Source organism: Schistocerca gregaria, chromosome 4 (assembly GCF_023897955.1).
Source record: "Schistocerca gregaria isolate iqSchGreg1 chromosome 4, iqSchGreg1.2, whole genome shotgun sequence".
Classification (NCBI taxonomy): domain Eukaryota; kingdom Metazoa; phylum Arthropoda; class Insecta; order Orthoptera; family Acrididae; genus Schistocerca; species Schistocerca gregaria.
Window position 1 is genome coordinate 520512877 of NC_064923.1, and position 25437 is coordinate 520538313.

At 37.6% G+C, this 25437-nt stretch overlaps 1 protein-coding gene across 4 annotated transcripts in view; it reads left to right on the top strand.

Moving 5' to 3' along the window:
- Nucleotides 1-25437, top strand: part of LOC126268236 (uncharacterized) — a 284639-nt gene that overhangs the window by 55938 nt on the left and 203264 nt on the right. For all 4 annotated transcript variants that reach the window (XM_049973886.1, XM_049973887.1, XM_049973888.1 and 1 more), the window contains exons 3-5: nucleotides 8323-8447; nucleotides 17071-17160; nucleotides 17269-19505. In XM_049973886.1, the coding sequence (XP_049829843.1) occupies nucleotides 8323-8447; nucleotides 17071-17160; nucleotides 17269-19505 (2452 nt within the window). The remainder of the gene's footprint in view (nucleotides 1-8322; nucleotides 8448-17070; nucleotides 17161-17268; nucleotides 19506-25437) is intronic.

A 25437-nucleotide genomic window follows, 5' to 3' on the forward strand; every position in this document is an offset into this window, starting at 1 on the left:
AATGGTTTCAGTCTTAATCTCGCAGGGGCTCACATTATGTCATTTCAAAAAAGCAATAATGAACTGTTTGCACTACAAGTAGATGTTAATGGTCATACACTATATGAAACACTGTAAAATTTCTTTCAGTAATTTGTATAACCAGTAAAAATGGTTGAACACATGAATAAACTAATCAAAAAGTTCAGTTCACTTAGAATAAATTAAAATTTTTAGGTTTGCTAGCGACATTGTAAGTCGATAAGAGATGGCAAAACAGTCCAGACAACCATAAATAGCTTTTGAATGTGGTGTTACAGGAGAATGCTGGACATTAAACATACATAGATCAGATAAGTAGTGGGAAGGCAGGTAACTGAATTGGGGAGAAAAGAGAATAATGTCTCAACTTGATTAAAATAAGGGATCAAATGACAGACAAATCCTGAGACATCAAGGAATTGTCAGTGTCATAGTGGACAGAAGTGTGTGTGTCAGAAGAAAAGCAGAGTGGGAATAAAAAAATGTCAAGGGAGATCAAGAGTGGACTACAGTAAGCAGGCTCAAATTGGTGTGGGTTTGCAGTAGTTATGCAGAAATGAAGCTAACTTGGGGAGTTGCATCAAATCAGTTTTTATTTCATTGTTCTATTGAATTATACTGAGCAGTGCGTTCAGTATTCCAAGACAGTTTACTGCCTTGTATTTTATTGGTGTGAATTTTTGATACAGAGATGAAAGTTCTGAAAATGTTACAGTACTGTATGCTATTTAACTTCTAAAGTGCCTATAATGGCATAACAGCTGCAGAAACATTTTCTGTTGAAGAACATTAATTGCTTATGTGATGAAATGGGTTATGCTTCCATTAAGAAGTTCAAATGTACTTCCATCATAAATCACTCTCTTACATCGGTTATTAATTTTTACAAAGATCATATTGCAATCCTTATGGCAAAAACAATTAGACAGTGTAAAAATGTCTGCACTTAGTTGAGCTGGAAATGGGTACTTAGCTAAAATGTGTGACGAAATCTGATGTAAAATTAGTTCAAAACTGCCAATCCTACATAAAAGACTTTTCAACCAAGAAGACTCCACAGACATTAATTCGTTATCAGACATGTGAAGCTAATTAGACCAATATTTCTGTAGATACAAATACAAGCTTATCAGCAGATCAATTATCATCACTGGTATTTCGCAAATTGGTCCTAAAGGGGGAAAAAAAAGTTATGAAAAGTGATGGATACATCAGCTTGAATTTTTAAAAAAGTTTAGCAGCAAAGCCTCTGCTGTGGCTAACAGCAGCCTCATGGCAGTGAATGTGTTGAACAGACTATGGAAGAATATTGTATTTCAAAATGAATAGCAGAAGCAGGAAGAAGTTGAAAATGGCAAAAGGAACTCTTGCATGCATTGACAGAAGCACCTAGAAAATGTAGAGCAATTTAGTTTTTTGTTTTTCAGGCAAAGAAGACTGTTTTCACTCAAGAATTAGAATAACAAATATTTTTGAAATAATAGGTCATATGATTTGTATAGAAGTGAGAAATAAAACAGATTATAGAAATATTTAACGCATCTCATTTACTGTACATGATTTTGAGTATCATTTAAATGTGAATCTAAACTGTTGTGTTTCTCACATTTTGACAAATCATTTCACAAAATATTAAACCAGTCTTTTTCTCGAAATTCCTAAATTTAGTTCTTCATTAACAGGAAGGCTATTTGACAGTTAAATATCACACCAATGTAACTTTTTATGCACAAAATAGCTAGTTCTTGAAGAGATGAACTTTTTGACTCTTCTACATACCTAGCCACAGCTTTTCATGGAATACATAAATTTTCCCTTGAATCACTAGTTATAATGCAAAACTAGATCTCACTCTGGTGAATGTTATCCCAGTTGGTAATTTTTCATTCTTCGTTTGGCAATGAAAATTGGGGCAAAAACCCTTTGTGTAATTTATAGGGAGTGTTGTTTTCGCTCTGCTCAACATCTGACCAAAATCCCAGAAGCAACAGTACTTGCTAGTGGGTAGTTTGAAAGAAATGAATGTTGCTTATGAAACAGAAATGGATCTGGAGCTGGATTTTCATAATTCTGTGAATTACGTCCAATCTGGTGTGTAGCTAGGTGCAGCAGGTTCACACTTGGTATCCACAATACATCACAGTGTAATAATGTTGTTGGTAGATGTACATCCAACACAAGGATCAGTATAATTATTTTTTTATTTACTAATATTAGAACATTTTTTACGTCTTAGCTGGAAAGGCACCAAAATGCAGTAATATTAAGAATTATAGAATCAGAAGTGCCCATTTTAAGACACATGGTGTTAAAAGTAGACAAATTTTGTGTTCTGATAACTTGAGAGATCACCCTTATAGCAAAGTTTACAATTCACTAGTTTTCTGACAACACATTTTTTCAGCATTTTTGAAGACACTGTTCCATGGGCAATGCTTTCCGAACCTCATTTATCTATTTTGCAAGATGATGAGCTGCAAGATCCTAGCTCTACTAGTTCAGACACAATGGCTTGCCAAACATGACAATTTTTTTCAAGTGTTACTAATTGTGAAGAAAGTAGCTTTTGTGAAAATGTCTCTTTTACCTTCAAGAAGTAGATGATATAGCTGAAACTTGACAGTTGCTCATCCAGGTCTGCTAGGAACAGTCTGTACACATTGTTTTTCGGTATACTTTTCTCTCAGTGCCAAGGTAGTGAAGTCATTTTCGCAGAAGTCTGAAGATAGAGAAATTACAGGACATAATTTCATGTGTGTTGAAGTTCAGGAATGTCTCTCTTTACCTTGCACTGTCTTTGCAGCAGAATTGATGATAAATTTTAGAGCCCTCCACTTCCTCAAGAAAAAATTGTTAACCAATTTTTGATATTCAGTGACTGCGTTAGACTGCAGGCTATTGACCATTGCTGTCCTCACCACCCAATAGAGTTTGTTATCTGTTACTCATTTTGATCTGTCATACTGCATCCTCAGTCAGTTAACTGCATTGCAGTAAACATTGGGTCTTAGGTACTCATTATTGTCAGTGCTGACTGGTGGTGAAATGACAATCAGGCAGGATTTGCACTGTCTCAGAGAGAATAACCTTTATTCCAAGCTTATATGTTGTTACCAATACTCAGGTTAGAGGGGGTGATTGTGGGTGGGTCATGTTCTGCCGCATTTTGAATTTCAGTGATCATGTCTGTAGCACTTGCATATGTGTTCATTCCCCTTTTCACCTTGCTTTTATTGTCTTTCACATACTTTTCTGATATTTGCTACACACTTAGGTTTTTACACCATTTTACTCACTTTGACCTTCCCTTTGTCTACTCTGAGGTGTCTTGTTTATTATGTCATTGTTTTACACACACCTGTTGTCAGTTGAGGATGTGTGGGATGAAGGAATGGGTTTGGTGGGGAAGGGAGAGGGACTTCCCTCTTGCTATAGATGAGGCCTGAGGAGCCCCTATCTGTCCGTGACGCACAAACAAGTTTGCTTATATTCTTTATATTCATTTCCTGTAAATGTTGTATACTTAGCACTGTCAGTGATCTGGACTTACTTGCCTTACTATTTATTGTGAACCATGGTAACAAACTTGAACACTGCTTACTTCAGGTTTTGTAGACTTCCTCTGCAAACGAGGAACTGATGACTTAATAGTTTGTTCCTTTAATCCCCCTTATAAATGGTTTCATTAAGGTCACATTCCAAACAAATACTTTCAGAAAATACTTCTTTACTCTTCAGGTTCACAATATTTATCACCTAGATTAGAATAGTATTCATCTCTTACATCGATCCCTTTTGGAAAGCTTTTCTTGTTAATACTACTCTATGTTTTATGTCCTCTCTACTTGTGTCATCGTGGGTTATTTTGCCAACAAAAAAATAAATAAATTCTAGTCTACTTTAAGCACCTCATTTTGTAATGGAACTATCTCAGTATCGCCTGATGTAATTCGACTACACATTGTTACCATTGTTTTACTTGTACTTCTTTCTGTCTGATAACCTCTTTCCAAGACATTATCCATCTGGTTCAATGTACCTTAAAGAGTCCTTTGTCATTGATAAACCTTAAAAATAGCTACATCACTCTCTACTCAGCTGTTGTTTTAATAAGCTTTTATGCAACTTCAAAAAGGCCACTGCGGCTGTCGATATACAGGAAAAGTAAACCACCATTATAATATGAACATTAGTTTTAACAGGTTTTTACACCCTCAAATCAAAATGTTCTAAATTATAGAGACAATAGCTAATAAGATACTCTTTTACATTTGTCTTGAGTATCTGAGGGTTTACAGTTTCCTGTCATCACCCTCAAGATGTTTGCATCACAAGATAAAACGCCATTCTGAACCTTTGAGAAGGATACATTGTGTATATGATGTATTCGCCCACCCTCACCCCCACCCTCCCCTCCGCCAAAGTACCATGGACCTTGCCATTTGTGGGGAGGCTTGCGTGCCTCAGCAATACAAATAGCCGTACCGTAGCTGCAACCACAACGGAGGGGAATCTGTTGAGAGGCCAGACAAACGTGTGGTTCCTGAAGAGGGGCAGCAGCCTTTTCAGTAGTTGCAGGGGCAACAGTCTGGATGATTGACTGATCTGGCCTTTTAACACTAACCAAAACGGCCTTGCTGTGCTGGTACTGTGAACGGCTGAAAGCAAGGGGAAACTATGGCCGTAATTTTTCCCGAGGGCATGCAGCATTACTGTATGGTTAAATGATGATAGCGTCCTCTTGGGTAAAATATTCCGAAGGTAAAATAGTCCCCCATTCGGAACTCTGGGCGGGGACTACTCAGGAGGACGTCGTTATCAGGAGTAAGAAAACTGGCGTTCTACGGATCGGAGCGTGGAATGTCAGATCCCTTAATCGGGCAGGTAGGTTAGAAAATTTAAAAAGGGAAATGGATAGGTTAAAGTTAGATATAGTGGGAATTAGTGAAGTTCGGTGGCAGGAGGAACAAGACTTCTGGTCAGGTGACTACAGGGTTATAAACACAAAATCAAATAGGGGTAATGCAGGAGTAGGTTTAATAATGAATAGGAAAATAGGAATGCGGGTAAGCTACTACAAACAACATAGTGAACGCATTATTGTGGCCAAGATAGATACGAAGCCCACACCTACTACAGTAGTACAAGTTTATATGCCAACTAGCTCTGCAGATGACGAAGAAATTGAAGAAATGTATGATCAAATAAAAGAAATTATTCAGATAGTGAAGGGTGACGAAAATTTAATAGTCATGGGTGACTGGAATTCGGTAGTAGGAAAAGGGAGAGAAGGAAACGTAGTAGGTGAATATGGACTGGGGCAAAGAAATGAAAGAGGAAGCCGCCTGGTAGAATTTTGCACAGAGCACAACTTAATCATAGGTAACACTTGGTTCAAGAATCATAAAAGAAGGCTGTATACATGGAAGAACCCTGGAGATACTAAAAGGTATCAGATAGATTATATAATGGTAAGACAGAGATTTAGGAACCAGGTTTTAAATTGTAAGACATTTCCAGGGGCAGATGTGGACTCTGACCACAATCTGTTGGTTATGACCTGTAGATTAAAAATGAAGAAACTGCAAAAAGGTGGGAATTTAAGGAGATGGGACCTGGATAAACTAAAAGAACCAGAGGTTGTACGGAGTTTCAAGGAGAGCATAAGGGAGCAATTGACAGGAATGGGGGAAAGAAATACAATAGAAGAAGAATGGGTAGCTTTGAGGGATGAAGTAGTGAAGGCAGCAGAGGATCAAGTAGGTAAAAAGATGAGGGCTAGTAGAAATCCTTGGGTAACAGAAGAAATATTGAATTTAATTGATGAAAGGAGAAAATATAAAAATGCAGCAAATGAAGCAGGCAAAAAGGAATACAAACGTCTCAAAAATGACTTTGACAGGAAGTGCAAAATGGCTAAGCAGGAATGGCTAGAGGACAAATGAAAGGATTTACAGGCTTATCTCACTAGGGGTAAGATAGATACTGTCTTCAGGAAAATTAAAGAGACCTTTGGAGAAAAGAAATCCACTAGCATGAACATCAAGAGCTCAGATGGAAACCCAGTTCTAAGCAAAGAAGGGAAAGCAGAAATGTGGAAGGAGTACATAGATGGTCTATACAAGGGCAATGTACTTGAGGACAACATTATGGAAATGGAAGAGTATGTAGAGGAAGATAAAATGGGAGATATGATACTGCATGAAGAGTTTGACAGAGCACTGAAGGACCTGAGTTGAAACAAAGCTCCGGGAGTAGACAACATTCCATTGGAACTACTGACGGCCTTGGGAGAGCCAGTCCTGACAAAACTCTACCATCTGGTGAGCAAGATGTATGAGACAGGCGAAATACCCTCAAATTTCAAGAAGAATATAATAATTCCAATCCCAAAGAAAGCAGGTGTTGACAGATGTGAAAATTACCGAACTATCAGTTTAATAAGTCACAGCTGCAAAATACTAATGCTAATTCTTTACAGAAGAATGGAAAAACTGGTAGAAGCCGACCTCGGGGAACATCAGTTTAGATTCCGTAGAAATGTTGGAACACGTGAGGCAATACTGACCCTACGACTTATCTTAGAAGAAAGATTAAGGAAAGGCAAACCTACATTTCTAGCATTTGTAGACTTAGAGAAAGCTTTTGACAATGTTGACTGGAATACTCTTTCTCAAATTCTGAAGATGGCAGTGGTAAAATACAGGGAGCAATAGGCTGTTTACAATTTGTACAGAAAGCAGATGGCAGTTATAAGAGTCGAGGAAAATGAAAGGGAAGCAGTGGTTGGGAAGGGAGTGAGACAGGGTTGTAGCCTCTCCCCTGTGATATTCAATCTGTATATTGAGCAAGCAGTGAAGGAAACAAAAGAAAAATTCGGAGTAGGTACTGGAATCCATGGAGAAGAAATGAAAACTTTGGGGTTCGCTGATGACATTGTAGTTCTGTCAGGGACAGCAAAGGACTTGGAAGGGCAGTTGAACAGAATGGACAGCGTCGTGAAGGGAGGGTATAAGATGAACATCAACAAAAGCAAAACAAGGATAATGGAGTGTGGTCGAATTAAGTCAGGTGATGCTGAGGGAGTTGGATTAGGAAGTGAGACACTTAAAGTAGTAAAGGAGTTTTGCTATTTGGGGAGCAAAATAACTGATGATGGTCGAAGTAGAGAGGATGTCAAATGTGGACTGGCAACAGCAGGGAGGGGGGGGGGGGGGGGGCGTTTCTGAAGAAGAGAGGTTTGTTAACATCGAGTATGGTTTGAGTGTCAGGAAGTCATTTCTGAAAGTATTTGTATGGAGCGTAGCCATGTATGGAAGTGAAACATGGACGATAACTAGTTTGGACAAGAAGAGAATAGAAGTTTTCGAAATGTGGTGCTACAGAGGAATGCTGAAGATTAGATGGTAGATCACATAACTAATGAGGAAGTATTGAGTAGGATGGGGAGAGGAGAAGTTTGTAATGCAGCTTGACTGGAAGAAGGGATTGGTTGGTGGGACATGTTTTGAGGCATCAGGGGATTGCCAATTTAGTATTGGAGGGTAGGAGTTGTAGAGGGAAACCAAGAGATGAATACACTAAACAGATTCAGAAGGATGTAGGTTGCAGTAGGTACTGGGAGATGAAGGGGCTTGCACAGGATGGAGTAGCATGGAGAACTGCATTAAACCAGTCTCAGGACTGAAGACCACAGCAACAACAACAACGATGAATTATTTTATGTTTTATTTTTTTAAGTATTGCAGTTGTGAACTTTAGTTTTCTACAGAATTCGCTTTTGTTATTAATCACTGGTAACATTAGGGAGCAAGTGAGTTTAAGAATACCAAGTTTACTGAAGATGCATTTGCAAGATGTTTCGTAATCAACTTTACAGAACATACTTATTGAATGATTCTGTAGAATAAATACTTTCTTTAACCTTAGTTGAATTGCCTTAGAAGATTATCCCATAGTACAGTATTGCTTGAGAGTATACTAACAATTCTATCTGTAGATCAACACAAGGAGAGAATTTATAAATGCAAAGCCAGCATAAATGTTGTTTTTTTTTCCTCACTTTACATTACAGTATACCCTGTCTTAATTTGCCTCGAAGGAAAAGAATCTTCATTCTAAGTATATTTCACCACTCCACATTCCACATTTTTCATGATAGTTCCTATCTAGATTGCGACAGACTTTGGCATAACGACATAAAAGATGTTCTGACTACTCTTTCAACTGTCGTAGTACTGTTATTGCTTAATCAATGTGCAGTTGTAAAACCAGTATTAAAATTTACTTGATTTTTTGTAGATTTTGAAACCTCCTAAACTACGGACCCCTCTGAAGGAGCTGCAGTTCACATCATCTCAGGAAGTTAAAGGTGATGCAACAGCGAGGCCATCACGAAGAGTCAGCTTTGGGCACTTTCATGTCAGGTATTTAAGGGTAACTAAGCTCTCTTTTGTGACAGAGCAAGAGTTTCATTTGGATACTTGATTAAGCAAAACTAAATTCAACCTTTTACACACAGTGTACATGTAGGAAAAAACCAAGTTTGTAAAAAAAAATTGTTCACCTTGTTTCATATGACTTCCTTGTTTGTAAATTTCACATTTGTGTTTGAGGGGGGGGGGGGGGCTTGGGGGGAGGGGGGGGAGCACGCTTGCGCGCCTGTGCGCTTAACCTACAGTCACATGTGGTCCGGTATTCAGGCCAAATTCGATTCTCATGAGCCTGGTCCACAGTACGTTGGTTGGACGAAGTGTGAACTTCATTAGCCTGGCCCACAGTATGTCAGTAGAGCAAAATATAAACTACATGGGCTTGGGCCATGGGTACAACAGTCACAACTTGTGATGTGCCCCACATGCAGCACAGGCTAGGCTTCTGATAAGATTGTTATTATCTTTTTGTGTCAAACTCAGTTATGTGTTATTCTTACTCATGTTAAAATATGTCATTAAATGTTACAAATATATCCTCATAAAATGTTATCAAAACATAGATTTTGTAATGAACACAGTTAGCATAATCTCCCATTGATAGTGACAGAAGTGACAGATCTCCTGTACACCAAAAACTCACGTGCTAAGTTGTTGAGGATGATATTGCTGATGAAGATAAACTACTGGAGCCCTGGATTTGGAAAGCAATACAAAATATTCCAGAAATATGGAACTACACAATGTCTCATGGGTTACAGGAGGCACCTTATTCCAAGTAGGAGTAAATAAAAGAGAAGTAGGTAGCTGTAGTACAATAGTTTATAACATGTGCTGTGTGAATATTGTAGCCCAAGATTGGTTTAGTACACAGAAAAAATACAAACAAGTCCACTCAGACCATGACAGATCAACAACAGTTGGTTTCCTGTAGATTTTAATGAAATTAATAGATATTTTGTGTTGTCCCATAATAATGACAAAGGTATGGGGGGAGAGGGGGGGCAGGAATTGAGCTGAACTAGTCAAAAAGGGCTGTTATATAAAAGCCATATTTAGAAAAACAATGTTGCTGAAAATATGTTCACACTCTGCACGTAATGATCTGATGCGAATACAGACAAATTAAGCAAAATAAGACCCATGACCAAGTAAAAGTGTATACAATGAAACAAGACATTACTATTGATAATCTGCTTAAGAAATTTAAGGGACACACATCTTACAAACTTTTCAATCCATCAAAAAGGGCACTATTCAGTATTAAATGTTATACATTATTTGAGTCAGATTCAAGTTATTGCTACGGCCTTAAAATATGTACGGACTATGATACAATAAATTGTGATGATAGCAGCTCTGAAAGTGTTGTCAAAGAGCTATCACAGTTGATGTTACACAGAGGATGCATTTTATACCTAGGTAATTTGTATTCCTCACCAAATCTGTTTGTGACTGTTAAGCAATTATAAAACAAATGTCATTGGCACAATACATGCGAATAGAAAGAATATGTTGAAAGATTTATGTGAAGTAAATTTAAAGTGGGAGGAATACAGAATAAGGTGTTGCGATTGAATACTCTCTGTACAATTGAAAGATAAGTGAGATGTTCATATTATGGTGGCAAAATGTTTGTAGTTTTGCTGCAGTAGTTCTTGCAAGGGACATGCCTTGGTACATAAGTACTTTACGTAATGAGAGCACATTTCATTGTTGATTGTCACCAAATGTTTTCTTCAGTTCAGCCTGGAATTATTCCAACCATGGAGCTCCTCTTGGTTGTACTCAAACCACTGTTGGACTTCGCCATCAAGGAAACGTATTATTTGCTAGACATATCAAGCCATCCCACTTGTAATATTGGTGTGTCCTTCCAGTGTCTGGAAAACATTGATGTCAGCTTGATTAGCAGCTGACTTAATGCTCTGTTTGAATCCAGTAGTCTCTTAAATATACAGACCTTAAGAGGTACATATTGCTTGTTTTCCAGTTTGTGTCTGTGTAGGTGACGGCTTTTGCACAGCTTAATTAGAACGACTGTACTGTAGATGTCTTGAAGTACCCAGTATCTCCATAAACCAATGTTATGTCATAACTACAATCAGGTCCATATATGAAAGTAGATTCATCATTGAAGTACAACACTTAGCACTGAAAATGCTATATTAGATTAGATTAGATTTACTTTCATTCCAATTGATCCGTAGTGAGGAGGTCCTCCAGGATGGGGAACATGTCAGAAAAACAACAATACATGACAAATATTTACAACTAAAACAAATAAGCTAATGTACCATTCCAGAGGTCCCAAGTGGAATGATCGTCATTTTTTTAACGAGCACTATACGAGTCATTTTACAAATACTAATGCACTGAATTTAAAATAAAAAAGGTTTTTATTTATTTATAAGGTAATAAACACGCAAATGGTGCAGAAGTTATATTGCACACACCCAAATCAGTTGGTTCTACTGAGAAATTCATCAATGGAGTAGAAGGAGTTGGTCACCAATAAATCCTTTAGGCTTCTCTTAAACTGAATTTCATTGGTTGTTAAGCTTTTTATGGCTGCTGGCAAGTTATTGAAAATGTGTGTTCCTGAATAATGCACACCTTTCTGTACAAGAGCAAGTGACTTTAAATCCTTGTGAAAATTATTCTTATTTCTAGTATTGATTCCATGAATTGAGCTGTTGGTTTGAAAAAGTTATATATTTTTAATGACAAATTTCATTGAGGAATAAATATATTGGGAAGCAGTAGTTAGTATCCCTAGTTCCCTAAACATGCTTCTGCAGGATGTTCTCGAGTTCACACCGCATATAACTCTTACTGCACGTTTTTGTGCTTGGCTTGATGAATTACCCCAAAAAATAATCCCATATGACATGGAATGAAAGTAAGCATATTATGCCAGCTTTTTCATTTTTATATCCCCTATGTCTGACAAAATTCACATTGCAAACAGAGATTTGTTAAGACACTTCAGCAGTTCTTATATTATGGATACTAATTAGAGAAACAACTGATCTCCCTCCTAGAGTGAAGTACTGCTGTTTGTACAAACATTGAATAATATTTTAAATCTGAAAGTCTGTTTGTTACCTTTTCACAACTAAACCACTAAACAAATTTTTATGAAATTTAGTATTGAACCCTGATGAAGAACATAGGATACTTCAGAAAGCAAAAGGAAAAGAAAATTGACCCCTAAGTGGGTGAAGTAGGAAGTGGAACATCATTTATTTAATTATTTATTTATTTATTTTTACATCAGTCAACATAAACAGTGATGAAAAATTATTGAATTTGTTGCATAGTGTACATGTTGTGTAATAAACATATAGCTATTGTAGTAGCAAAATGCAGAGATGCGCATTCCTGTCCATTCCTCTCCGCATGCACTGCTAGGCAGTGACACTGCGTGTGCCATGTCGTCATGCAAACAGGCAAACACATGAGGGAAACTGACATTATTACAAGTACAATCCTTATTTACTCACTGTGTTAGCAAAACTACTGTTATGTGAGTTCAGCCATAGGTAACTCTGAGCAACAAATATTTACTGGTGATAGGACTTGAACCATTGAACCACAGCATGCCAGTCAGTAATGCTCACTGCTCTGCTACGTCGCGTGCATTTTAGCTCGTGGCAATATTTACATCTAATGTGCTGAATAGGAGCTTTCTTTAAATTTGGATAGATGCAAGATAATGTGCTTATAACAAAGAAAAATAACCTGATCATATTGTGTTACAAGAGTAATAGTAAACTTCTGGAGCTTATCAGTGTGTTTAAATTTCAAAGAATGCTGCTATTTACCGATATGGAGTGGGAATAATACTTGAAATAAGTTTTACAATAATATTGAGGGCAAACTATTGAAAACAATTTGTTTCAAAAGGGACTGACAGCCATGAACGTCATTGCAAAAAGAAAAAGTTGTGCTATTGCTGTTACATCAGAAAATGAAAAATTATCTCTGTGATTATCTAATACAGATATATGTAGTATACAAACAAAATGCATTTTTTTTTTTAAATGAAAGAAAGTATTTGTGTATGTGTCAAAGAAAATATTAAGTGTGCATTGTATTTCCTTGCTTTTCCAAATTCACTCTCAATTATTAATTGTTGTTGTTGTCGTTGTGGTCTTCAGTTCACACTGGTTTTATGGAGCTCTCCATGTGTGCAAGCCTCTTCACCTCTGAGTAACTACTGCAACCTACATCCTTATGAATATGCTTTGTGTATTAAACTGTTGGTCTCCCTCTATGATATTTACCCTCACACTTCCCTCAAATACTAAATTGCTGATCCATTGATGCCTCAGAATGTGTTTCTTGTTCTAGTCAAGTTGTGCTATAAGTTCCTCTTCTCCCCAATTCTGATCAGCACCTCCTCGTTAGTTAAGTGATCTACTTGTCTAATTTTCAGCATTCTTCTGCAGCACCACATTTCAAAAGCTTCTATTCTCTCCTTGTCTAAGTTGTTTATCATCCGTTTCACTTCCATATGCAGCTACACCCACACAAAGACTTTCTGCAAAGACGTCCTCACACTTAAAGCTATAATCGATGTTAACAAATTTCTTATTTCTATTCTTCAGAAATGCTTTCGTTGCCATTGCCAATCTACATTATACGTCAACTGCCGTCAGTTATTTTGCAACCCAAATAGCAAAACTCATGTACTACTGTGTCTCATTTCCTAATCTAATTCTCTCAGCATTACCTGATTTAATTCGATTACATTCCATTATCCTCATTTTGCTTTTGTTGATGTTCATCTTATATCCTCATTTCAAGATGCTATCCATTCCATTCAACTGTCCTTCCAAGTCCTTTGCTGTCTGTGACAGAATTACAATGTCACTGGCAAACATCACAGTTTTTATTTCTTCTTCCTGGACTTTAATTTCTACACCTAATTTTTCCTTTTCTGCTTGCTTAGCGTACAGATTGAATAACTTCGGATATAGGCTACAACTGTGTCTCGCTCCCTTCTCAAGCATTACTTCCTTTTTGTGCCCCTCAACTCTTATAACTGCTGTCTGGCTGCTGTACAAGTTGTAAATAGCCTTTCGCTCCCTGTATTTTACCCCTTCCACCTTCAGAATGTGAAAGAGATTATTCCAGTCAACATTGTCAAAAGCTTTCTCTAAGTATACAGATGCTATAAATGAAGGTTTGCCTTTCCTTAACCTATCTTCTAAGATGAGTTGTAGGCTCAATATTGCCTTGTGTGTTCCTACATGTTTACAGAATCCTAACTGATCATCACCGAGGTCAGCTTCTAACAGTTTTTCCATTCGTCTTTAAGGAATTTGTGTTATTGTTTTGCACAGTGACTTATTAAACTGATAGTTCCGTAATTTTCACACCTGTCTGCAATTGCTTTCTTTGGAATTGAAATTATTATATTCTTCTTTAAATCTGAGGCTATTTCGACTCTCTCATACATCCTGCTCACCAGATGGAAGAGTTTTCTCATGGCCGGCTCTCCCAAGGCTATCAGTAGTTCCAACAGAATGTTGTATACTCCTGGGGCCTCGTTTTGCCTTATGTATCAGTGCTGTGTCAAATTCTTTAAACAGTATCATACCTCCCATTTTATCTTCATCTACATCCCCTTCCATTTCCATAATATTGCACTTGAGTACATCGCCCTTGTACAGACCCTGTATATACTCCTTCCACCTTTCTGCCTTCCCTTCTTTGCTTAGAACTGGTTTTCCAGCCGAGCTCGTTATATTCATACATGCAATTCTCTTTTCTCCAAAGGTCTCTTTAATTTTTCTATAGGCAGCATCTATCTTACCCCTAGTGATATATGCTCCTGCATCCTTACATTTGTCCTGTACCATTCGTACTTAGCTATTTTGCACTTCCTGTTGATCTCACTTTTCAGACGTTTGTATTCCTTTTTGCCTGCTTTGTTTACTGCATATTTATATTTTCTTCTTTCATCAGTTAAATTGTATATCTCTTGTGTTACCCAAGTATTTCTGCTAGCCTTCTTCTTCTTACCTATTTGATTCTCTTCTTAAAACAAACTGATCATTTATTGATCCTCAAGCAGGCACACCTATGCATAAATTTTGCCAACCACAAGTAACACTGCCTTGAAGTGTTGCATTGTTGTTTTACAGTTGTAAGCCCATACCTATTCCTTCATCATTTCTTCAGCTAACATAGTGATAAGTTGTGTCGTCATACATCAAGGGAGCAGCTGTAATATATAATAGATAATGAGCTAGATGTGGAAAAAATTATGATCCGTCCAAGAAAATGACCCAGATTCCGAGCTAGCAGCACAATCTCGCAGTGAGACAGTCTCACAGATGACTGTCGTGTACAAGATAATTAGTAATCGAATAAGTTTTTAGCAGGGATCTAATGGAACTATGCTGTCGAATGTTCTGGGGGAGTTATTACTAGGGGTAACGCTTGTATGTAGCAACAGAGTGATACAATGAAAGTTTATTTTATTATTGTTTTATTTAACAGTGATTTACCTCATATAATATAAGTTTATTTTATCATTGTTTAATTAAACTATGATTAAACTGTGATTTTGCTCGTACATGTTTATCTTCGTAACATAAAGACAGCTGTTCTTTAGATGTGTACGAAGTACACTGTATGTCCACTTGTGTTATGAAAATAGCAATCCCACTTGCGGGTTATCATACATTCAATTTTTTTCACTTCCTATTTATTTAGTAAAGTGTTGCACAGCTCGTGGTCTTGCGGTAGCGTTCTCGCTTCTTGCGCCCGAGATTCTGGGTTTGATTCCCGGTGGGGTCAGGGATTCTTCCTGCTTCGTGATGACTGGGTGTAGTGTCATCTTCATCATCATCATTCATCCCCATTATGGTCGGAGGAAGGCAATAGCAAACCACCTCCACTAGGACCTTGCCTAGTACAGCTGTGCGGGTCTCCCGCATCGTCCCCTACACTCCTTGGAATATGGATCATCATCATCATCATCATCATCATTTAGTAAAGTATGGACTTTTTTTTCCTTTTTTTACACTTATGATGATAGATTGGTTATGTGGTATTTTCATATCTATCCACTCTTACTTTCTTTGGGGACTTGTTAATAACATTGTTTTCAAAATCTAATGGTGCTTCACCACTCATATAAATTTATTTTGTAAACCTGTATATATCATGAGTAGCCTTTTTGTTTGGTGCCCTTATGAGTTCCACTGGTATTTCATGGCTACTTGGGCATTTATTCCTTCAGATTTCAGGCAAATGATTCAAAAATTCAGAATAAGTACTTATTTTGCCATTCAGTTTAGTGCCATGGCTTTATTTTCAACTAGCCAAACTTCTTCTGAGCAACTTTAATGTTTTGCTAAGCTTTAAATTTTTCTCACTTTCTTTTATGCATTCGTTATCAACTTACTTTGTTCGTATCCTATCCCTTCCCTCCCCTCCCCTCCCCTCCCCTCCCCTCCCCTCCCCTGCCCTCCCCTCCCCTCCCCTGCCCTCCCCTCCCCTCCCCTCCCCTCCCCTCCCCTCCCCTAAGTGATTGTTAAGTACATTAACTGAGTTCTCCATTAGTGTGGCAAAACATGACAGTAATATAAAAAACAAACACACTCTTTATATTCTGTAACATTTATTTATTGACAAATCGGTGTTTTACTTTTTATGTCAGTTAGTTGCCAACTGAATTTTGCAACGAACGTAAAATAATGTATGACTTCAAGAGATGTAAGTGGTACAGATAAACATTACTTTCAAAGGAAAGTATAAAATTTAAAAAATAACAAAGGAAATCATTACATTTTAAAGTGGACAGTGAAGTCAATGTACAATTTACGCAACTGAAACTTAATTAACACAGAGGAGAAAGAAAGTTGTGCATTGATACCAAGTACTTGTAGTAGTGACATCTGTCTGCATTTTATAAAAGTGTATAGGTTGTTACAATGTAGATAATATGAATGGTTTTCTGATAACAAATGTTTGCTAGAAGTTGGATCAGTCTTTCTTAGTTGTCAGTTTTTCGCGTGTTCTGGCAATCTAATTGCAACACTTCTGCCGCAACACACTAGTTTTTGTAGATCATCTTACACACATATATAATCATGTAGCATGGGCAAAATGCAGTATTGTTTGTTGTTTTATTTTTTCAGCTTGTGTTCAAATTTCTTCTTACTGTTTCACAGTAATGTATCCCAAGGTTTCATTTATTCCTTGTGCAAAAAGACAAATGTGTATGTGGTATTACCAAACCAATCATTGTGTTTCACAGTAATGTATCCCAAGGTTTCATTTATTCCTTGTGCAAAAAGACAAATGTGTATGTGGTATTACCAAACCAATCATTGTGTCCCTCTCAGTCTTTAACCTATACATTTTAGTTAACCCCGAATGTCAACTGTGGTTATGTTACTGAGAGTCCCACTTTGGTTGTTCTAGGTTACCATTACATAAAAATGGCATGTATCTGTTTGAATGTAGCTACCAGCTATTTTGAGTGCTTGTTCTGATTGAGTCATCTGTTGTTCTGCACTGAATTTAGCTATTATATCAAAATGATTCTTGTTTATATTACACCTTTATGCTTTTGATCTAATCTCATTTGTTACAGAAAATTTGGGTACGAAAATGGTGCGGTCTGTGACTCAATATATTCCTTTGACTCTAGTAAATCAGAGTCTTCCATGCAAGCAAACAATAGGTATTACCCAACTACAAAATTTTATATTTTTATATCAGTGCATGTTTTCTTTTATTGCTGTACCAATGTTTTTCACTGTTTACAAGTTGCATTGGATTTTTGTTTCAGTATTGGTGAAAATGGTGTGTCAGCATTCAGTAGCAGCCACCACTGTAAAAATATATCATCAGAAAATACAGACTCCAAGAAAGATTCCCACATGATTCTTTGTCAAGATAATACTAAACATAAAGGTGCTGAGATAGTGAATAAGATCACTGATACTGACATTGGTTTCTGCTCTCAGAAGAAGGTGGCAGTAAAACAAATACTAGATGATTCCCCAGGATTCAGTGCAATAGACAGGTTATCTCGTAGGCACAGCTCAGAGTCTTCTAATTCCAAAAGTTATGTCGTAAGAACAGAGCATAAAGATAATGATTATTTTGAGAGAGAGAGCTTCGTAGGACGGAACTCTGTTGTTTTAGATGCAATGCAAAGATTGCATGAGCAAGGTGACATGAAACAGTTGCAGTGTATTGCTAAGCATGGCAGAGAACAGCGTGAAGAAGAAAGTCAAGCTGAAGCACGTAACTGTGAACAACATTTGTATTCTGCTACTGTTGCAGATATGGAACTGGCTGATAGTTATAGTTACGGGCACATTGAGTGTAAGGAAGTGTCAATGCTGCAGACAAAACGGAAAAAAAGTATAAATACCACCGCAAAGTCTTTCCGATTTGCTGCAGAAAGTGACATGGAGCTAACTAAAGTAATTGACACTTTTTGTTGCAGAGAGGTATTAAGCACGGCAGCAGAGAAAAGTATTGCACTGAATAATGCAGAGGCTAAAAATAATTTTATGGGCAGTGGTGATTGTGAAATTGCCAAGAATTCTAAGGATTATAGCTCTATGCAAAATGTAAGTCAGCAACTTAATGCAACAAAACGATTTTCTACAAATAACGGCATGGATATTACAGAGGGATGTGGAATAATTGATTGCATTTCAGACAGTGATGTACCTAATGATGACACAGCTGGTGTTGTTAATTCAGATGTCCTCTCACTTTCAAGACTATCTATGGATAAAGAAGATAGTGCCAGAAATGAGGAAAAAGCAAGCAAGTATTCAGCAAAATACTCTAATCCATCTGAATTCTCTGAAAAGTTATTCATAAATGAAAGTATGGAGCAAACTCTAGCTGTGGGATGCGTGTTGAACGAGAGTTGCATGGATTACAGAAAAGCTGTTAAAGGTTTTCAAATGAATGAAAATGTGAGTTGTTCAGAATATTCTTGTGATAATATCCTCCCCATCATTGGTGAAAAATGCTGTAATGTAACAGCAGCAGTGACTCCTGCTAATAAAGATAAATTACCTGATACTTTAGAAAAGTGCACAAAAACCAAGCCAAATGACACAAATAATTTTAATGCTTCTAAAACCATAATAATGTGTGTTGATATGGAGTCAACCCAAGATATTTGTCAAAATGACCAGGATGACAGCTTTATGCAATTTACTAGAGTAGTAGAAGCAAATATCCAAGACAGTTCCATGCAAGACCATCAAGTGTCTTTAGAAAACAAACATTGCAATCATACAAAACACGTCAATACTGAGAAGAAGACTGTGACATGTATGGAAAAATCAACACTGAAATGTGATATACACAGTACACATACAGGGAGCCCATTGTGTGATAACAGAAGTGTACGTGAAGTAGTTGCAACAGAGAGACAAACAGATATTTGTGTAACTGCCACATCAAGCAGTAAAGTCTCTCCCTGTAAAGATCAAAAGAATGAGAGTGCACGTTCTCATATCTTAGATACAAAGCCAAACCATTCTGTAAATGAGGCAGTTAAATTTCTCTCTTCTCATACTGAATGCAATATCCAAGCAGATGTTTTCACAGATACATCTGCTCCTGTGTTGCCTGAGAAAACTACCCATGAGAGATCCTGTAAACAAAGATTCTCTGAAGGGGCTGACAATACTAGTACTAAACAAGCAGAACATAATGGAGACAGAAGTGTCAAGTGTCAGACTGCAGCCAAAAAAATGAAGATACATACAGTATCGTCAATGTCACCAGAATTTAAAACTGAAGCAATACAACAAGGAAACAAGACTGATGATGTGGAAAATAGTGTGTGTAGAGTGCTAAGTAACTCTTCCATCACTCAAGATGCTATAGAATTTTGTGTCATGCCCATCTCTGACACAAAAAATATCCCCAACAAAAGAGAGAATGCAAACAAAATATTATCAAAATATTCAGAACACCAACCATACTGCAGTGACGGGAGTGATCTACGCTATTCGCCCTCTCTGGCTGTAGAAGACTGTTTAGTTACAGGTAAACTTATAATTTTATAAATCTCAAATAAACTCACAACTTAATGGTAGGTCATTCCACACCAAGTGGTTGAGAGGTTTCCGCATGCCCATTACGTGTTTTGATGAAATTTTCTTTGAAGATTTGTGCAAGTTCCCTATGGACATTGATAAAGTTTCATGATCACCAATTCGTTATTTCCAGAGATATAGTCATTTGTTTGATCCAATATCATAGTTTTCAGCAGTGTATCATTGAGTTGTTCGCAGTTTTGAGACATAATATATTTTCAGTAAAGAAACAAAACTATGCCATAGTGCACAACTTTTTGCATATTATAAATGATTTCATGCTCAATTTTCATATAGATAATTTGAGAGAGGCACCTAAAAGAACAGACACCTGAAAAAAAGTGTGAAATAAACTCTGTGTGTGATGTTCTTGTTGTGGTCTTCAGTCCTGAAACTGGTTTGATGCAGCTTTCCATGCTGCTCTATCCTGTGCAAGCTTCTTCATCTCCCAGTACCTACTGCAACCTACATCCTTCTGAATCTGCTTAGTGTAGTCATCTCTTGGTCTCCCTCTACGATTTTTACCCTCCACGCTGCCCTCCAATACTAAATAGGTGATCCCTTGATGCCTCAGAACATGTCCTACCAACTGATCCCTTCTTCTGGTCAAGTTGTGCCACAAACTTCTCTTCTCCCCAATCCGATTCAATACTTCCTCATTAGTTATGTGATCTACCCATCTAATCTTCAGCATTCTTCTGTAGCACCACATTTCGAAAGCTTCTATTCTCTTCTTGTCCAAACTATTTATCGTCCATGATTCACTTCCATACATGGCTACACTCCAAACAAATACTTTCAGAAATGACTTCCTGACACTTAAATCTATACTCGATGTTAACAAACTTCTCTTCTTCAGAAATGCTTTTCTTGCCATTGCCAGTCTACATTTTATATCCTCTCTACTTCGACCATCATCAGTTATTTTGCTCCCCAAATAGCAAAACTCCTTTACTACTTTAAGTGTCTCACTTCCTAATCTAATTCCCTCAGCATCATCCGACTTAATTCAACTACATTCCATTATCCTTGTTTTGCTTTTGTTGATGGTCATCTTATATCCTCCTTTCAAGACACTATCCATTCCATTCAACTGCTCTTCCAAGTCCTTTACTGTCTCTGACAGAATTACGATGTCATCGGCGAACCTCAAAGTTTTTATTTCTTCTCCATGGACTTTAATACCTACTCCGAATTTTTCTTTTGTTTCCTTCACTGCTTGCTCAATATACAGATTGAATAACATCGGGGATAGACTACAGCCCTGTCTCACTCCCTTCCCCACCACTGCTACCCTTTCATGTCCCTCGACTCTTATAACTGCCATCTGGTTTCTGTACAAATTGTAAATAGCCTTTCGCTCCCTGTATTTTACCCCTGCCACCTGCAGAATTTTAAAGAGAGTATTCCAGTCAACATTGTCAAAAGCTTTCTCTAAGTCTACAAATGCTAGAAACGTAGGTTTGCCCTTCCTTAATCTAGCTTCTAAGATAAGTCGTAGGGTCAGTATTGCCTCACGCGTTCCAACATTTCTACGGAATCCAAACTGATGTTCCCCGAGGTCGGCTTCTACTAGTTTTTCCATTCGTCTGTAAAGAACTCGCGTTAGTATTTTGCAGCTGTGACTTATTAAACTGATAGTTCGGTAATTTTCACATCTGTCAACACCTGCTTTCTTTGGGATTGGAATTATTATATTCTTCTTGAAGTCTGAGGGTATTTCGCCTGTCTCATACATCTTGCTCACCAGATGGTAGAGTTTTGTCAGGACTGGCTCTCCCAAGACCGTCAGTAGTTCCAATGGAATGTTGTCTACTCCAGGGGCCTTGTTTCGACTCGGGTCTTTCAGTGCTCTGTCAAACTCTTCACGCAGTATCGTATCTCCCATTTCATCTTCCTCCTCTTCCATTTCCGTAATATTGTCCTCAAGTACATTGCCCATGTATAGACCATCTATGTACTCCTTCCACCTTTCTGCTTTCCCTTCTTTGCTTAGAACTGGGTTTCCATCTGAGCTCTTGATGTTCATGCTAGTGGATCTCTTTTCTCCAAAGGTCTCATTAATTTTCCTGAAGACAGTATCTATCTTACCCCTAGTGAGATAAGCCTGTAAATCCTTTCATTTGTCCTCTAGCCATCCCTGCTTAGCCATTTTGCACTTCCTGTCGATGTCATTTTTGAGACGTTTGTATTCCTTTTTGCCTGCTTCATTTGCTGCATTTTTATATTTTCTCCTTTCATCAATTAAATTCAATATTTCTTCTGTTACCCAAGGATTTCTACTAGCCCTCATCTTTTTACCTACTTGATCCTCTGCTGCCTTCACTACTTCATCCCTCAAAGCTACCCATTCTTCTTCTATTGTATTTCTTTCCCCCATTCCTGTCAATTGCTCCCTTATGCTCTCCTTGAAACTCCGTACAACCTCTGGTTCTTTTAGTTTATCCAGGTCCCATCTCCTTAAATTCCCACCTTTTTGCAGTTTCTTCATTTTTAATCTACAGGTCATAACCAACAGATTGTGGTCAGAGTCCACATCTGCCCCTGGAAATGTCTTACAATTTAAAACCTGGTTCCTAAATCTCTGTCTTACCATTATATAATCTATCTGATACCTTTTAGTATCTCCAGGGTTCTTCCATGTATACAGCCTTCTTTTATGATTCTTGAACCAAGTGTTACCTATGATTAAGTTGTGCTCTGTGCAAAATTCTACCAGGCGGCTTCCTCTTTCATTTCTTTGCCCCAGTCCATATTCACCTACTACGTTTCCTTCTCTCCCTTTTCCTACTACCGAATTCCAGTCACCCATGACTATTAAATTTTCGTCACCCTTCACTATCTGAATAATTTCTTTTATTTGATCATACATTTCTTCAATTTCTTCGTCATCTGCAGAGCTAGTTGGCATATAAACTTGTACTACTGTAGTAGGTGTGGGCTTCGTATCTATCTTGGCCACAATAATGCGTTCACTATGTTGTTTGTAGTAGCTTACCCGCATTCCTATTTTCCTATTCATTATTAAACCTACTCCTGCATTACCCCTATTTGATTTTGTGTTTATAACCCTGTAGTCACCTGACCAGAAGTCTTGTTCCTCCTGCCACCGAACTTCACTAATTCCCACTATATCTAACTTTAACCTATCCATTTCCCTTTTTAAATTTTCTAACCTACCTGCCCGATTAAGGGATCTGACATTCCACGCTCCGACCCGTAGAACGCCAGTTTTCTTTCTCCTGATAACGCCGGAATATTTTACCCAAGAGGATGCCATCATAATTTACTTATACAGTAAAGCTGCATGCCCTCGGGAAAAATTACGGCTGTAGTTTCCCCTTGCTTTCAACCATTCGCAGTTCCAGCACAGCAAGGCTGTTTTGGTTATTGTTACAAGGCCAGATCAGTCAATCATCCAGACTGTTGACCCTGCAACTACTGAAAAGGCTGCTGCCCCTCTTCAGGAACCACACGTTTGTCTGGCCTCTCAACAGATACCCATCCGTTGTGGTTGCACCTACGGTACAGCTATCTGTATCGCTGAGGCACGCAAGCCTCCCCACCAGCGGCAAGGTCCATGGTTCATGGGGGAGCTGTGTGTGATAACATACCAATACAAGCTCTTAAGATATAAAATTTCATTCTCCTACTGCTTTCCAGTACCATAGTTTACAAATTGAGGAGGAAGTTTATGATTTTTGTAAAAATGCTGAAAATGGTATTTTCATTCTACTTATACAACAAAAGTATTTTATGTAACCCGTTTGAAGCATTTTCATTAGAAAGACCTTTTTCTAATCCTCTTAAGAAACTAGATTCTGTTTAGCAATACAAGCATTTAAGGCTCTGAAAAATGACAAGGAGAAGATGCAGTGAAAACATGCCCATATTCTTCTGATACTCAAATTAAATGTGACATTTTTATTATTCTTTACAGTTGTTTAATACTCCCTGGGGAAGATATCCAAAATCCTGGTAAACAGGAAGCAAGCTTGAGTCAGAAGAACTCAAAAAGGTACAAAGAAGGATGATGTCTTTTGTCATGACTCATTGTGATTCATTTCAGCCGTTTTTTCAGGTGTAATAACTACAGAATCAATCTAGTTATAAATTTCACAATATGAAAGTGCATCACGGGGTACTGGAGGTCATAATGGTAATATTGTTGCAGAGTACCTGCATTCTGTAAATTGGCTTCAAATGTTACACCATTGCACCAAGTGTAAAATTTAGTGAAGATCATATCAATCTGCCTGACTTTTTTTTTTTTTTTTTTTTTTTTTTTTTTTTTTTTTTTTTTTTTTTTGAAAAAAGATTCATGTCAATGAGAATTTTGAATGTGTCCTTTTATTTGCTGATGCTATTGATATGCTAGATCAAGTATTAAGTATAGCATATTTTCTGTTCGTATGGTTAGTGGATTTGGTGGAACGTAAGTGCACTGATGAAAATTGTGTAAATATGTTGCTGTGGTCCATGATGGCTTAACAACTGCTGGTTTCATTTAAAGTGCAAAACCAGCATCCCTGTCAACAGAGGGGCAATGTCTGAAGCTGTGCAACAGCAACCATGGGTGTGTTTCTTTACCACAGGATCCCAAACCTGATAAGGATTTGTTTCCACAGAGTCCCAAATTTCTTTTGGGATCTTAAGTTTATGTTTACTCCAAGTTATTGGAATTTTTTAGAGGTTTCATTAATTTACAGTTAAATGTCACATGGAAAACTATACTGCCAGCCACAAACTGTCACTCATGGAGTGGGAACAAAATAAATGAATTTTCTGGAACATATGAGTGCATAAAACTTATTAAAGTGCCGTCCTGCTCACTGCGAGTCTTAGTAGAAGTTACCAAATGACCAATTTTTTACATAAATGTATGCAGTGCATTATCCTGGCTGGAGGCCCACTGTTAATATTTTTCTCACTGTCGCTGATTTTGGCCAGCAATAAGGATGTATCATTTCAGACTGTTGACCTGAGTTGTTGTTTTGACAGTTTGCAAGTTTGATGATTCTCTTTAGTTCTTGCCAGAATGAACCCATGTGTAAACCTCCTCTTATTTTCTTCAGTTCCTTCTTTTGCTAATGAAATCAAACATAATGCCATTAACTCTTTCGTGCAGACATGAGACAGGTGTATAGGTGTAAGAACGTACTTGTTAAGTGGCCTTTGCAAGCTTGCTCTTCCTGCTAATCACTTCGTTGTGCATTCAGTTCCTTTGCAAGGTGAATTTGCATGCCTTGTAAATTGCCGCCCCCCCCCCCCCCCCCCCTCTGCTAAAAAAAAAAAAAAAAATAAAGAAAGAAGAGAGAGAGAGAGAGAGAGAGAGAGAGAAGAAACTATTGTCATTCCAAAGCCGTCTTTCATGGTAATGCATATTAAGAAAATGTTTTAAATTTTTGAATTGGTAGCTGGAGCCACTGCTGCAATAATGGATGTGGGAAATCTCAGCCGACTTGTTAAATATTTGATTAGTTCATTGATAAAAATGGGAACAGTAATCACGCTACATTGTAGGCAGTCACTAACAATGCAAAAACACACAGGTTGTTCTTCCTGATTTTGGGGAAAATAGATGCCAATAAATGGATTGAAGAGTGAGCATTTACTCTGTCTGAAACCTTGCACTGCAGCCTGAACGATAAATGAATAATTTTCAGCAAAATCCATTAGGGCAGTAAGCTTCCTATAGAGCAAATTTAAGGGGGTGTGAGAGGAAAACTTTGACGTTTGGCGATGCAGTTGTGTCATGACAGACTCCAAATTTTTGTTCCTATTTCTTCAGTAAAATGCATCCACAGTCATTTGTGTTATTTCCAGGAGTTTCCCAGTCAGTGTAGATCCATTGCTACACACAATTTCCAGTGAATCATGCT